Below are 15,428 nucleotides of genomic sequence, written 5' to 3' on the forward strand. Positions count from 1 at the left end.
TGGACAGATGCCTCTGAGAAATGGCTCCATGCAGCCAACTGTCATGCAGCCTCTCAGCAGGCCAGCCACTTCACTGAGGCAAGGTGGCAGAAAACAACAGCAGGGCCAGCCTTGCCTGGGAGGTGACAAGGCAGGGAACAAAGGGCTCAGCTGCCACACGGGTGATCTCATCCTCACAGGAGCCTCTTACACAGAAGGTGCAGAGCCCTCAGCCTCACGTGGGTGTAGGTGCCAGGGTGGCACTTTGTGTCTGACTATGGGGCTAGCTTCCTGCACAGCCCGGAGGCTCAGAGAAAGTGGCCAATGTCCCTGCACAATGCCCAGCAACTCGCAGACTGCATGCTGCTCTGATGCTGTCCACAGCAGAGCAGAGGTCAAGGCTGGCATCCTGGCACCTGGGTCCCCTGTCTCTGTACAGTGAGAGGCTTTGCCCTCTGCACATATGGAGGGTGGGGATGGGGCCCTGGATGCCTGCTTCAGAGACTTACAAGAGAACTAATACACCCACAGCTGGGGAGGAAGGTGACCTTGGGCTCGGGAGCGAGGGGTCAGTGGCAGAGGCAGGGATGAAGACCCTCCCGCAGTGCCTCTGTGGGTGGAGCTGGAGTCCAGACGCCAAGGGAGGGCCCAGGCCCTCCCCTCTCTGGTGGGGGAAGAGGTCCCGGGTCTAGTTCATAGGTGTCCTCTGCTGGGAATTGTGGGGCCACACACATCGAAGTGGTGACAGCTGACCAGCAGGCAGGGAAGCAAGAGAGGATAGTACTACGAAGTGGGGAGGGATGGACAGTGGACCCGCAGACCACACACAGGGGCCAGCAGGGCCCCACAGGACCAAACGTCCGGGATGCTACCTAGGGATTCCATAGCAGATTTACAGTTGGAAAGATCCAGAAAACAAGTATTTCCTGCCTTGGTAGAGTCAGTGATCAGGACATCTGGTTCAAGAGGCACCCTTTGACCTGGGCCACTCTGGACATGGATGCCCCAGTGGATCCTCGGGAAATCCACGCGGGTGTGAGGTAAGTTCTGCTTCCACACAAATGCCTACCTCCATTCACACGCACGCCACAGCATGTATTCCCTTGTCACAGTGGGGGCTACCTGGTCACCTGACTGCCATCTAGGGAGAAAGCTCTCGGCTCTGGGGGGATGGGCCTGAGGTTTCAGCCTCTTGGGCTTTAAAGAAAGCCGGCCATATTGGGCACGGTGGCTCACACCTGTAATCCTAGCTACTCAGGAGGCTGAGATCTGAGGATCATGGTTGAAAACCAGTCCAAGTACTAAAGTCCATGAGACTCTTATCTTCAATTAGCTGCTAGAAAACAGGAAGTGGTGCTGTGGCTCAAGGAGTAGGGTGGTAGCTTTGAGCTGAAGAGCTCAGGGACAGCGCCCAGGCCCCAAGTTCAAGACCCATGATCCACACACACACACACACACACACACACACACACACACAAAAAGAGAGAGAGAGAAAAGAAAGAAAAGAAGAACACTGGCCAATGAGTCCCACGCTCCCAGAATCATGCCTGCAGCCCCACCCTGCATGAGAACAGGGTCACGGCCAGAGAGCTCAGCGAACTCTGGTGAACTTACTGTGCTTGTTTTTCTTCTCTGGTAGAGGTGGTGGCTTCTCTGCATCACCTGCTGACTCGGGAGGGGTGAAGCCCCCAGGTTGGAAGGGGAGAACAGCGGCGAAGGGTGGGTAGGGGCCGGGTGGGCCGGGGGCCTGGCTCTGCAGGTCGTCTTCCAGGAGGTTGTCGTACTGCGAGGGGTGGCGCTCGTAGGGTGTCCTGCTGCCGGAGCTGTCCGTGCCCTGCGAGGCAGCGCTCCTGCGTTTCTTCTCAGGAAGGGCCGGTGGGGTGTCTGTTTGTTGCCCTGGGGCCAAGGGCCCAGCTGTCTGGGGACAGCTGCCCAGAGGCAATTGGAAAGGGTGGCCAAGAAACGGAGACCCCGACTCCCCCAAGGACTCTGGCAGCGGGCTCAGGCTGCAGGCCGCCTGCTGAGGTATCTGGTCTGCATCGGAGAGGTCTTGCTGGAGGAACTCATAGTCGGGGTCATAGTGATCTGCAAGCACAACAGGGCAAGGTGTCACGGAAGGGCCCCCGACCTTAGCCCCAGACCACGGGGGTGCTATGACAGACAACGGGGGTGAGTGGGGCTACAGCAGGGCCCCAGACCACGTTCCCCACTTTCTGCTGTGCCCAACCTGGCTCACGAGAGGGAGGTGAGATTTGCTTTACCTGTCAGTCTTTATTCTAAGAGCAAGACTAAAACAGACAGGATGAGGTTGTGTGCTAGATCACTCTGGAACCTTCCTATGTAAAGGCCTGCCTTTTGCTTTCATAAAAGTGCTGGAGATGGAGCCAGGGGTCGTGAACACACTGTGCAAGCCACTTGGCTCTGAGCCTCATCCCCAGCCCTTTCCTACATTAAAAAAATTTCTTACTAGCTGGGTGCCGGTGACTCGCGCCTGTCGTCCTGGCTACTAAGGAGGCTGAGATCTGAGGATCCCATTTCAAAGCCAGCCCAGGCACTAGCCTTCAGCCAAAGAGCTCAGGGACAGCACTCAGGCCCAGAGTTCAAGCCCTGCGACCAACCAAAAAACAAAACAAAACAAAATTCTTACTAAAAACACCAGGGGCCGGGCACAGTGGCTCACACCTGTAATCTTAGATACTCAGGGGGCTGAGATCTGAGGATCGTGGTCAAAGCCAGCCCGGGGGAAACGAGTAAACAAACAAAAACAAAAAACAATGACAAAACTTGAAATTCAAAATCCTATGGTCTTCTGTCTTTGTTTATTACATTTTCAGGTATATTCTTAAGTCTTCCCCCAACACTCAATGGCTTTCCTTTTCTTTCTTCCTTTTTTGGTCATGAGACTTCAACTCTGGGCCTAAGCTTGGTCCCTGAGCTCTTTCAAGGCTACCGCCCTACCCTTTGAGCCACAGTCCCACTTCCTGTTTCTAGAGATTAACTGGAGGTTAAGTCTCTCAGCTGGCTGGCTTTGAACCGAGACCTGAAGATCTCAGCTTCCTGAGTAGTTAGGATTACAGCTGTGAGCCATCAAGCCCAGCTTCTTGTTGTCAGTTGCAGGGGTTGAACTCAGGGCCTGGGTGCTATCCTTAAGCTTTATCACTCAAGGCTAGTGCTCTACCAGTTCGAGCTACAGCACCACGTTTAGTTTTCTGATGCTTAACTAGAGATAAGAGTCTCTTGGAGTTTCCTGCCCAGGCTGGTTTTGAACTAAAATCTTCAAGGACCTAGCCTCTTGATTAGTTAGAAATACAGGTATAAGCCACCGGTGCTGGCAGATTTCTTTTCTTTACATGAACTTAGAATGGTTCTGAGGCCATGTTAATGGGCTCTTCCACTTATCATCATAACTGACACTTCGCTATGGACTGCTGCCCCATAATTCATCTGATCCCTGCTAGTGAGCCTGCAATGTTCTCAGAGGGTGGCCCTGGTCCTGAGCCCGGCCTCCCCGCTGAGAAGCCCGGTGTGTATCTGTGAGTGCACTCAGTGGACCTTCTTAGAAGGGAAACAGCATGCTCACAGGTGACAACAGCTGTGTGCTCTGGGCCCATGCTTCGCTGCCCTGTGGGCCTGGGTGTCGGCCCTGACCACCGAGTCAGCAGAGGGGCAGGTTGCCCTGCCCACAGGGACAGGAGCCACCTGAGCATCCATCCTGCAGCTCCTTGGAAGCAGTCTGCGGAAGAGGAGACCGAGCATCCCATCTCAGATGACCTGGGTCTAGCGGGGGCTGCTGGACTTGAGGGAGGCAGCTGCTGCGGCTCACCTAGCGTTTCACAGCTTGTGTTCCGGGAGCCCTGCCCGCTGTCCCTGTCCAGGGAGGAGAGCTGCTCATCGGACCGGCTGAGCTTGCCCGTGCTGCTGCAGGGGGACAGGCGGGGAGAGTCTCCGCCACACGACCGGCTGCCTCCCGACAGGCGCCTCTGGGCGTAGCAGTCCACGTCGAAATCCTCAAAGAAGGAAAACAAGCTCAGGGCCTCTGGGAAGGGGCAGCAGAGAGCAGGCGGGTGGGCAGCACGTGTGACAGGCAAGGGCGAGGCCCCAGCAGAGGCTGTCCTGCAGCCTGGAAGGGGGCAGCACCCGAGCTGGAGTGTAGGGATAAGGCTGGCCCTGGGGGTCGGCCCTGGGGACAGCTCCGGCCTCCAAAGCCCAAAGCCCCTGGCCTGAGCCCTGCCTCCCACTACCCCCCACCCCCCACCAGGGGCCTGCATTACCTGCCTATTGATTCCCACAGGGAGGCTGGAACCGCTGGTGGCTCGGCTCATGGGGGCTACCACGGCCACTCGGGTAGGGGACGGGGCGGACTGTCTCTTCTTGGGTGGCAACGCTGGTGGACTGAAAGAAACGTAACAATCTGGCAGACAAACACTGCGAACAGGGATGCTTTAGAACCAGTGTGGGAAGAATGCGGGTGATGGTCTTTTATTACCAGTCGCCCCTGCCATCTACTCCCTTCCTGCCCAAAGATGATCTAAAATGTCAAGAGTGAACACTAGACTCTTTTTTCCCCCTTCACAGTCACTTCAGTGATACCAAAATCAAGCTGTAAGGGGAGCTCAGAGCATGTACAAGGGCCCTGGGGCAGGATGATCACCCCTGAGCATCTAAGGCAGCAGGGACTGAGTACCCAGCATGCACCCGTCACACTCCTTTCCTGTGTTCATTCTGGCACCTTATCCCTACGTCATGTACGGATAATGAAGGTTCTGTGGTTACCTATTATCAACCACCCGAATTCCAGGCAAGGGGGGTTTGGGGGGTGCCGCCTCTTCATCAGCAGAGTCAGGAAGCAGCTCGGTGGAGGTGGACACACCTGTTGCCTTGTTTAGAATTTCCATTTCTCGGTCTGTCAGGGGGAGCTCGGGCTGACTGGAGAGACAGCAAGAGCCGCGTTACAGAAGGCTCAGCGCAGCTACGTTCTGAGAGAGGGGGACTGGGGGAAGGGGGATTTACCGGAGCTTGGCCAGGCCCTTGCTAGGAACCTCGGGTCTCTCAACTGCAAGTGGAAGCCTTGGCCTAGAGGATCTCACGGTGCGTGCTAAACGCTCCAAGTTCGTGTTTTCTCTTTCTACCAGGAGCTGTCCATGTGGCCCTCAGATCACTCTCTGGACAAAGGTGACACTACGGATGGCCCTCTCCTTAGAATCTGGAAGGTGCTTCCACGCAGCACTCTTGCTGCAGTGTTTAACATTGGACTTGACAGGGTCGAGGCAATGCCCGGAAGCTTCTGAGACAGGAGCCCTCCAGAGCCCACCCCTGGGGGGGGCGGCACCGCTCAGCACTCACCCGTCAGGCTTGCCGGCCGGGGAGCTGGGTTTCACCGGGCTGGTTGGAGATGGCCGTCCCTGCTTCTCGATGGTCAGCCTGACCAGCTCCTGCAACCCACAGGAGAGAGGCGATGACACCAGGCAAGTACTTGTCTACCCTTTGCCCCGCATGCCAGGCTACCAGCCATAGGTAACTGACAAGTGCCCCCCCAGATCCAGGGCATCACGCACGACACTTCCTCTTGAAAGAAGGGTAACAAACCCCACGTCCACCCAGTGGTTGCCAATTCTTTCTTTTTGAAGTGGACATGGGGCTTGAACACTGCCTGGGCACTGTCCCTGAGCTCTTCAACGTAAGGCTACCACTCTATCACTTGAACCACCGTGTCACTTCCGGTTTTCTACTGGTTAACTGGAAACAAGAGTCTCACGGACATTCCTGCTGCGGCTGGCTTTGAACTCAGCCTCCTAAATAGCTGGGATTACAGGCGTGAGCCACTGGTGCTGGGCTTCCTGAATTCTTATACTATGAGCACAATGCAGTCCTTTCATTGCCCAGCCTCTGGCTTTGGGTGCTCTCCACTGTGCCAGGCTTAGATATGGTGGGAGCACAGGGGAACGCTGGGATCCAACAGGGACACGGAGGTAAGGTCACATGACTCAGCAGGGAGATGACTTTATGACCAGTAAAATGAGAGAGAGGGAGAGAAAAAGGGAGAGGAGGGGGTTTTAGGGGGAAGAAAGGTATTTTCATTTCCCCAAGGCTGAGTGCCCACAACTGCATATATGAGCCAGGCAGGTGTGAGCTTCGCTCAGCCAAGCAGACCCTCATCTCCCTCTCCACCACCCTCACTTCCATGGCCGGAGAGCTCAATATGCGATGTATGTGTGTACATTTTTCCATCTTATGGTTTTTGTGTTTTGTTTTTTATGCCAGCCCTAGACTTGACTGCAGGGCTACATGCTCGCTTGGCGTTCTGCTCCAGGCTGGCACTCTACCATCTAAGCCACAGCTCCACAGAAGTTGGAGATAAGGGTCTTTTGAATTTGTCTGCCTGGGTTCGATTATAAGTGTGAGTGAGTCACTAGGGCCCAGCTCTATCTTATTTATGTATTTATTTGCGTGTGTGTGAATAGTGGTCCTGGAGCTTGAACTCACAGCCTGAGAACTTTCCCTTAAATTTTTTGGTTCAAGGATAGTTCTTTATCACCTGCCATAGCTCTGCTGCTTCTGCTGCTGTTGCTTCTTCTTCTTGTAAATGATGACTAGTATTAGTAGTAGTAATGGTAGTTATTTCTTGCCTGCGCTGGACTTTGAACGCTGCTCTCCAGATCTGAGTAGCTGGACTATAGGCATGAACCACTGGGGCCCGACTCTGCCTTCTCTTAACAGCTTTTTAGAACTGTACTTCACATGCCGTGTGCAGTTCCATGGTTTGTCTGTAGAGCTGTACAACCATGGACGAGACTGCCTCAGAAAGGCTACTTCTGTGGTCCCCTCAGCTGTGCCGCATCCCCGCAGCCCCAGCCCCACCATCTCCTGTCTGTGTGTGTGTGGGGGGTTCTCCACGGGTAGGCATGTGGCAGGACTACTGTGTCCCAGGGGTCTCAGGCTTAGGCATGAACAGCATCTTCTCTCCAACCTCAGGCTTTGAAGCCATGAAGCTAACACAACCCATGCCACCACGGAGGCAGCTGGAGCCTCCTGAGCAAAGATTCCTTCACAAACACAGAAACTAGAAAAACAATGCACACGCCCAAATAAACACCAAGGAAGACATTCACAACTATAAACAATGGTCACAGTCATGAGCTTCTGTGGCTTTGATGGCAATAAGATAGAGACTTCCAGATGCATGGGAGCTGGGTGCGAGGGTCACTTTGGGCAGGGGGAGGATGCCTTCCCAGCACTCATCAAAGGCCTTAAATGTCTGTGTTATAAGAATTTTACCCAAGGAAAATGTCATGGATGCGTGCAAATACTCAGCCACAAAGGACGGTCATCACAGGACAGAAGAGACTGTTCTGTGTAAGCCAATTAAAGACAGCCCAACAGGAGACTACCGTACAGTACAGTCATCAAGAACCGACTCCCACCTGACATGGTAGCACGTGCCTGCAGCAGTGCACTTGAGAGGCGTGGGGAGGTGGGGGGCGGGAAGGCAGGGGGGGATAGTGAGACTGATCAGAAACAAAACAAGATACAAAATCACAGCCTGATGGAGAGGCAGGAGACACGGCTCCTGGCTGGCAGAGGCCCACTTCTTGCTACCACAACATAGAAGCATAGAAGTGCCATAGTGACGCAAGTTTGCTGGTTGGAGATACACACAGGATAAGAGGGAGGCTGAGGAAGGAAAGCAGAGACGCCATCTAGCCATGGTCTAGAGGAGGCTGGGTGTGAGGGCCGCGCAACCAAAACCCAGCTACCTCTCCAGGGTCCAGGCGTCAGGCTGTTTCTCTGAATCTGTTTTTGGTGTGCTTCTTCTGGGGTGTGGACTCCAGTTTTGAACTCAGGGTCTGGGTAGTGCTGTCCCTGAGCTTTGCTTGTGCAAGGCTGATACTCTAGCACTTGAGCCATGGCTCCACTTCAGAGCGTGTGTGTGTTTAATTGGAGATAAGAGTCTCATAGCCTTTCCTGCTTCAGCTGGCTTTGAACCACAATCCTTAGATCTCTGCCTTTTGAGTAGCCACCAGTACCCGGATGGAAGCTCTGTTGCACGCTCAGTTTTGGGGGACAGGGACACGCTAGGTAGCAAAGGCCTGAAACGTGTGATCTTCCAGCCTCGCATCCCAGTGCTGGGATCACAGGCTTGTGCTACTGTGTCCGGCCAGGCTTAACTCTTCGCAGCAGGGCAGAAGGATCACAGAAGTCTGCATCTTCAGGGGTAGGGACCAGCTCCACTGATTCCTCATTTCTCAATCTTGAGCAATTACAGTGAGACTGTCATCTCTCTGGAAAGGCAGCTGTGACCTCAACCCTTAAATGATGACCAAAGAATCCAGGGAGGACACAGACATGTGCAAAGTGTGCCTCGGAGTCCCAAGGTGGCTCTCTCTGCTGCCTGCCAGCTGAGGCTGGAGAGGGCTGGGCAAGTGCTGGGGGGCAGCCTCCACATTCCTGCCCCACGTTGTCGAGGGGGGGTGTCCCTAAGAAGAGGCGCTGACTCCTGCTGCCATGCTTTCCTTGAGTGCTCCACCAGACACATCTCCCAAAGGGTCAGACTTTCTGAGAAGCACCAGAGGCCTCTTTACCATCTTGATGCACAGGCAGGGATGACAGAAAGATTGCTTCTGGACTCGGACCATCTCCTGTCCCACGGTCCGCCTGCCAGGATTCAATCACCAATGTCTACTGCCACCGGTTATAAATAGGATCAACAACCAGTCCACTGAAAACCCAACTTCAAAACCCAAAGAAGAGACTGGGGGTGTTTGTTGGCAGTGCTGGTGAAGATGGCAGGGCTAAATGACCTTTGACAAGTGAGCCCTGGTGTGCAGAGAGGGTATAGCCCTGCCCCTCCACCTCCTCCTGGCCCTACTTGGCTGAGGGGACAGCCCTGCCCAGGGACACGCCTTCTGAGGAGCCCAGGGGCAGTGGCTCCATTGCCAGGACTGGTCACTGTGTGAGGAACACAGGTCAGTGGTGCACAGAGCTGCACAGTGTGGTTCTGGCATCCAGCTCCAGTGACCAGCCTTCCCTCCCACCTGCCCTCCCTCCTTCTTTCCTTTTCTTCCCTCCTTTCTTTCTGCGCCACTTATGGGACTTGAACTCAGGGCCTAGGTGTGGTCCCTGAGCTTCTTTTTTCCTCAATGCTAGTGCTCTACCATTAGAGCCACAGTTCATCTTCCAGCAGTTCTGGTAGTTTACTGGAGTCTCATGGACTTTCTTGCCCAGGCTAGCTTTGAACCAATATCCTTGGATCTCAGCCTCCTAAGTAGCTAGGGTTACAGGTGTGGTCACCGGCACCTGCTCCCAGTGACTTTTCATGGAGACAAAAAGGGACTTTCCGAACGGGAGTGTGGCCTAGTGGTAGAGTGCTTGCCTAGCATGCAAGAAGACCAGAGTTCGATTCCTCGGTACCACATACATAGAAAAAAGCCGGAAGTGGTGCTGTGGCTCAAGTGGCAGAGCTCTAGCTTTGAGAACGCCCAAGGTCAGTGCTCAGGCCCTGAGTTCAAGTCCCAGGGCTGCCCCCCCCCCGCCAAAAAAAAGGACCTTCTTGTCCACATGCAAAGTATTAGTGAGAGGCTGCCACAGGACAGAGTGTCACAGACACTTGGTGTACAAGTCACCCAAGTTGCTGAGATGGCAATAAACATACGGTGGCATTCCTGGCACGGCCCACGGGGGCCACAGGTGGCCTTGGGTGGCATCCCCTGCAGTGGGATGCCTGAGAGCAACTGAGAGGTAATGTCAGGAGTGGGGGCATAATAATGTAGTTGGGGCAAGAATCTGCAATGGAAGTCACCCAGACAAGGGGACCCTGCAGGCCCTGACAGGTCCTGGGGACGGCAGGAGTGGTGACATGCACATGCCTGTGTCCTGCCAAAGGGGGCCTTGGCCAGGATGGCTCAGACAGGTGTGGTCTAAACTGCAATTGTATGCAATTGCATATATCCAATGGCAGGTGAGCAACCATACTAGAAAATGAGATCATTGAATGACTCAGACTGCAGGCTGGGGAAGACAGACAGACATCTAACTTTATACCTCATTACTATTCTAAGGCGCAATACCTGCTCCCTCCTACTAATTCTGAATGTATGCAAATAGGAGTTTTTGGACTTATAAAAGTATATGCCATATAATTTCTCTTCCCCTTCCTCTTCTTTTTTTGTGGTACTGGGGGTTTAAACTCAAGGCTTTGTGTCTGCGGGCAGATGCTGTACCATTAAGCCGCTGGGCCAGCTGCTTTCGTAATACAGGGTTTCTCTTCAGCCCAGGCTGGTCTGGACTGTGATCCTCCTATCTGTGCTCCCATCATCACTGGGGAGCCTAAACCCCACTGTTCATGGCAATGATTGTGAGAAATCCAAGGACCATCCTGCTAGAGGAAGGAGGAAGCATGCTCAATTCTCAGCTGGTGTAGTGAGGAAGCATCTGCCTGTGGGCAGCTGAAAAGGGGAAGTCTCTCAGATAGTCCAGCTAGGCGGGATCAACACTGCAAGGTCTTTATGTTGGCATTTTCTTTTTTCTTTTTTGCCAGTCCTGGGCTTGAGCTCAGGGCCTGAGCACTGTCTTTGGATTTTCTCAAGGCTAGAACTCTAGCACCTGAGCCTCAGCACCACTTCCGGCTTTTTTCTATGTATGTGGTACCGAGGAATTGAACCCAGGTCTTTGTGCATGCTAGGCAAGCGCTCTGCCACTAGGCCAAACTCCCGGCCCCTATGTTGCCATTTTCTAACCCTGAAGGCCACAGGGCTGGTGCTGACCATGACCGCCACTGATGTCACCACAGGAGAGATGACAGGAGGGACTGCGGCAAGTGGAAGAGCTCCTGCCTACCCAGCGCTGGGCCACATGTTCGATCCCCAGTGCTGTCATGGTCGAGTCCATATGAAGCTCAGTTGCTTCCAGAAGTCTGCCTCGGACTCTAGTCAGATTTAAGAACCAGAGTAACACGGATCTAGATTTGAGAATTTGCTGAAGCAATGGCTTTGGGGGCGGGGGCAGTACTGGGGCAGAACTCAGAGCCTAGGTGCTAACCCTAAACTTCTGTGCTCAAGGCTAGCAGTCTATCACTGGAGCCACAGCACCATTTCTGGAGCTTCTCCTTTGCCTCTTCCTCCCCCTCCCCTACTCTCCTTCTTTTAAGATGAGTCTTATGCACTTTCCTGCCCAGGGAGGCCTCAGACGGCAATCTTCAGATCTCAGTCCCCTGAGTAGTTAGGATTACAAGTGTGAGTTACCAGTACCCGGCAGGAACAATTAATTTTAAATAAAAATAAAGTAAGTTGCAAGGAGAAAAATAAAAGAGAGAAAAGGGAACTTTAAATACCACCTAATGAATTATAGCACATGGACTTTATTTAGATTCTGAATGTAAAAACTGTCTAAAAATAGCAAATTGCACCTTGCAGGCCAAGTCTATTCCAGGGCTCATTTCTGTAAGGTTCCCAAGGTAAGAAGGGTTGGTTCAAAACCAACAAAAACAAACACACAGGAGTATCCAACACAGATGTCTGTGGCCTGAAAAGCCTAAAATATTTACTGTCGGGGCCTTGTCTGAACACGTGTGCCTTGCTCCAGACATGGCTCACGTGAGTGGCACAGACAGAGACTCTTCCAGGCAATGTGGGGATGGGCTGGAAAAATAAGAAATAAGCCTGGTCACGTGTGGAACATGGCCCCTTCCTTGTTCTCTTTCTCTTTGTGGCAGTAGTAGGATTTGAACTCAGGGCCTTGGGCTTGCTAGGCATGTGTTTCCCACTTGAACCATGCCTCTAGCCTTTTTGGCTTCAGTTATTTTTTTTATGCCTTCTGCCCAGACAACCTTGGACTTTGATCCTCTTTATTTCCCTCCTAAAGGAGTGGACCCCTATACCCAGCCTTCCTTATTCTCCTTCTTCATACTACTTTTGGCTTTGCAAATGTTTGAAATTATTTACAATGAAAAAATTTAAAAATAGTCTCAAAAGGAATAGGAGATGGCTTACTTGAAATGTCAGAGACAGCTGGCTGCTCCATGGTGTTTGTTCTTCCTACCAGATTTTTAGCTGGGCACCAAGCTCAGGCCAATAAAATGTAAGTGGAAATGTGTGAGGCCTTGTAAGAAGGCTCTTTGAGGGAGAAGCACAGTTTTGTACTATCTGTACCATGATGGCTAGAGAGGAGGTAGCTCTATCTCCTCCCCTTCCCCTCCCCCCCAGTACTGGGTCTTGCTCTTACTCTCAAGGCTGGTCTCTACCCTTTGAGCTACAGTTCCACTTTTGGTTTTTTTGGTTGTTAATCAGAGATATGAATATCACAAACTATCCTGCCTGGACTGGCTTGGAACTGCAATTCTCAAATCTCAGCCTCCTGAGTAGCTAGAATTACAGTGTCTGGTTCTAGACATCTTCTGAAAATATCTTACTGGCCTTTGATTATCTATCTCTAGGCTCTTGCTCTGTTTTTTGAAAAACCACTGCTAGCTGAGAGCTAGAAGCTCATGTCTGCAATCCTATCTACTCAAGAGGTTGAGTTCTGAGGATCCCACAGTTCAAAGCCAGTCAGGCTGAAAAGTCTAACATAAAACACAGCCAGAAAGTGTGACTCAAGTGGTAGAGCATCAGTTGTGAGTGAAAAAGGTAAGAAAAGCTGAGGGAGAATAAAAGATCCTGAATTCAAGCCCTGGAATTAACACATGTATAGTGTGCTTGCACGCACACACGCACACACGCACACACACACACACTCATAGAGCCACTACTACTTTTGTTTTTTGTTAATCAAGACTTAATCCTAACAGATGGTCAGAAAACATTCCTTAGGCTTTTAGTGTAAGAAGGCCCTTCCTCCCTCCCTCCCTCCCTCCCTCCCTCCCTCTCTCCCTCCCTTCCTTCCCTTCTTTCTTTTCTCCCTCCTTCTCTGTTTCTGTCTCTCTTCTTCCCTCCTCTGTTTTCCTTTGTCTTCTCTCCCACTCTCTCTCCCTCTCTCTTTTGTGAAGGGCAGGTGAGGCATAGGGTGGAGGGTGGCCTGCCTGAGGTCAGAGGAAAGCATGTGGAGCTGGGAAGTCTAGAAGAGCTCACATTTCTAAGCTTGCCAGCCAGGATTGGCAGGTGAGCAGGCATGCTATGGCACCAGGTACTCCTCCAGTGTCCATGTACCTATCCTGTCCTCAGACCTTCAGGGCAAGAAGTTAAAGAACTACAGGGGCCCCAGAGAAATAGCTGGTCCAATGCTATATAGCTAACAAGTGGTATTTATGTGAGAGTTTAAATGACAAATGATATTACTCATTCAGGAACAAGAACAAAGTAAGCTGTTTTTAAAACATTTTTGTAAGGTTTCCTCCCACCCTCCCCCCCAAAAAAAAAATTCCGTTGAACTGAAACAGCCACTTGAAAGATGGTGAGTCAGTTCTGAGGAACGTGCCGGCATTCCTTCTTCAAGTGGGGTGACCACATCAGTGCACCCCGCCTAGCCCTCCGGCTCACACCCCAGGACACAGGCTTTTCAAGTGTGGAGCCTGGCTGGGACAGCAGAAGCTGCAAGCAGAGAAACCTTAGTGGAGGGTGACTAAGTAAGTGCACAGGGGCTAGCAGGCCCAGTGAGTGTTCGCTGTCCTTACCACAGACATAAATAACAGATGCCAACACAACACGGATGTCTTCACAGCCTTCAAGGGCTCCAGCAGCACAGGTCTGGGCCTGCTGCCCTGCAGGCCCTGGCCTGGCCTGCATCTTAGGAAGCAGGCCCGACCACCCTGCAGGCGGCAGGCAGCAGGCGGTGCGCCTGTGCTGGGAGCACGCACGCTCCCTGTGGCATCATCTTACATAATTGTGCACTTTTGTTTGTGGTCCTTCCTCCCCTGCAGTTTACTGTGAACTCCCTCAGGCCAGGGCCATGACCGGGGCACCTAGAAGATTCTTGTTAAATGCTTCTTAAATGAAACAAAACCCCATTTTTAGAGCCTCTAACCTACAGTATCTTTGTTCTGGCTAAAGTATTTTTAAGATGCCTGTGGAAGTTACTTTCTTAGACATAGACAATTTCAAATTCCATAGATATTGTGTCTCCTTTTCACTGAAAAATTGGAAATTTTTCTTTTAGACAAGACTTTCAACCAATACAATGGTGCTTTAATGATTTCATAAAGACACTCCACTTGGCACTGCCACAAGCCTGTGTGGAAACTGCTCCAGTTGTTCTAACTTGTTCTGAACACCTCATCAGCACAAATTTGGTGAAGGAAACCCAACCATATCACCTGAAAAATCATTTCCAACAAAAACACTTCCAGAACAGCAGTCAGGAACAGTTGGGCAGCCGGCTGGAACTGTGTGACCCGAGGGGCTGCCATGCAGGCCATGCAAGCACGAGCGACTGTGGGGATGCACTGTCACCATGTGGTAGCTTGGATTCCACACGGCCGTGCCTGGCCATGCCTTTCGGCCTCCCTGCCCAAAGTCGATAATGTAGGGCTTGACCATTCTCTGGGGTGAAGAGAAGATGGGGTCTTGGCCTAAAAGGTACGATGGGGAGCTGCAGGACCCTCAGCCAATAGTCCATCTGGGGAGAGATCTGTCATGTAAGCAATGTCTTCACAGCCTTCTCTCTGCCATTTAAGCTCTTGGGAGTCCTAGTCCTGCTCCCCCAGAGCTCTGGGGAATGGCACACCAAGGAGACGGTTTCCAGGAATCTGGAGCCTGGTAAGTTGAGAAGGAACTTTTTGTGCCCCAGTGTAGGTGCCTTAGCTATAATTTCGATGGAAGAATCTAGAAAGAAAGAGGACCCAGCTTTCTCCAGTCACATTTACAAAGCAGGCACTGAGCACTGTATACCTAATAAACAGCCAGAATGCCCAATGCTTAGCATATATCTAGCATTGTGTTAGAAGTAATACATATGTTAAGTAATTTAATCCTTCCAGCAACCCTGCAATACACAGTACTGTTAGGCCAACTCTTTAGGGGTGATTAACTAAGGTAAAGAGCAGCTGAGTGAATGGCTCCAGTCCACAGACAGAGAGTAGTGTCCTTTCCATCATGTGACACAGCCCTACCTGACAGCAGCTGCCTGCCCTGCCCCCCCCCCCGCCCTGACTCAGCCCACGAGTGCTCCCCGCTCTACATCGGTCTTGCTCCTCAAACACGAGGACTTACTTTCTCATTAGGGCTTGTCCCCCAGGCTCAGCTCCAGATGCACCATGGCCTTTGCTTCTACCTCAACTATGATTACCAATTTCCTCCCAGGCCATTGCCGACTTCCCTGGATAGGAAATACACAAACAGCACGAAGGAAATCAAGCCCATACGGATTCTTTCATTGCTCAGTCATTGCAACCTTGCTTTGTTACAGAGACTTCCAACATGCTTCTGCAACATGAAAAGGCAGCAATGGTGCACTGGGAGTTCTGCTAAATGCCAACACAACGCCCCCTCTGCCACATTCTGTCTAGCTGTGATTGTGCTCAGCCA

General features: G+C 52.1%; 1 protein-coding gene across 6 annotated transcripts in view; it reads right to left on the reverse strand.

Moving 5' to 3' along the window:
- Positions 1-15,428, reverse strand: part of Rapgef1 (Rap guanine nucleotide exchange factor 1) — a 118,488-nt gene that overhangs the window by 29,335 nt on the left and 73,725 nt on the right. For all 6 annotated transcript variants that reach the window (XM_090330842.1, XM_090330844.1, XM_090330843.1 and 3 more), the window contains 5 exons: positions 5,323-5,411; positions 4,753-4,905; positions 4,251-4,371; positions 3,803-3,986; positions 1,594-2,064 (listed from right to left, as the gene is read on the reverse strand). In XM_090330842.1, the coding sequence (XP_090186968.1) occupies positions 1,594-2,064; positions 3,803-3,986; positions 4,251-4,371; positions 4,753-4,905; positions 5,323-5,411 (1,018 nt within the window). The remainder of the gene's footprint in view (positions 1-1,593; positions 2,065-3,802; positions 3,987-4,250; positions 4,372-4,752; positions 4,906-5,322; positions 5,412-15,428) is intronic.

The sequence above is a fragment of the Megascapheus bottae genome, chromosome 3 (genome assembly GCF_031878675.1).
Source record: "Megascapheus bottae isolate mThoBot1 chromosome 3, mThoBot2.hap1, whole genome shotgun sequence".
In the NCBI taxonomy this organism is placed as follows: Eukaryota; Metazoa; Chordata; class Mammalia; order Rodentia; family Geomyidae; genus Megascapheus; species Megascapheus bottae.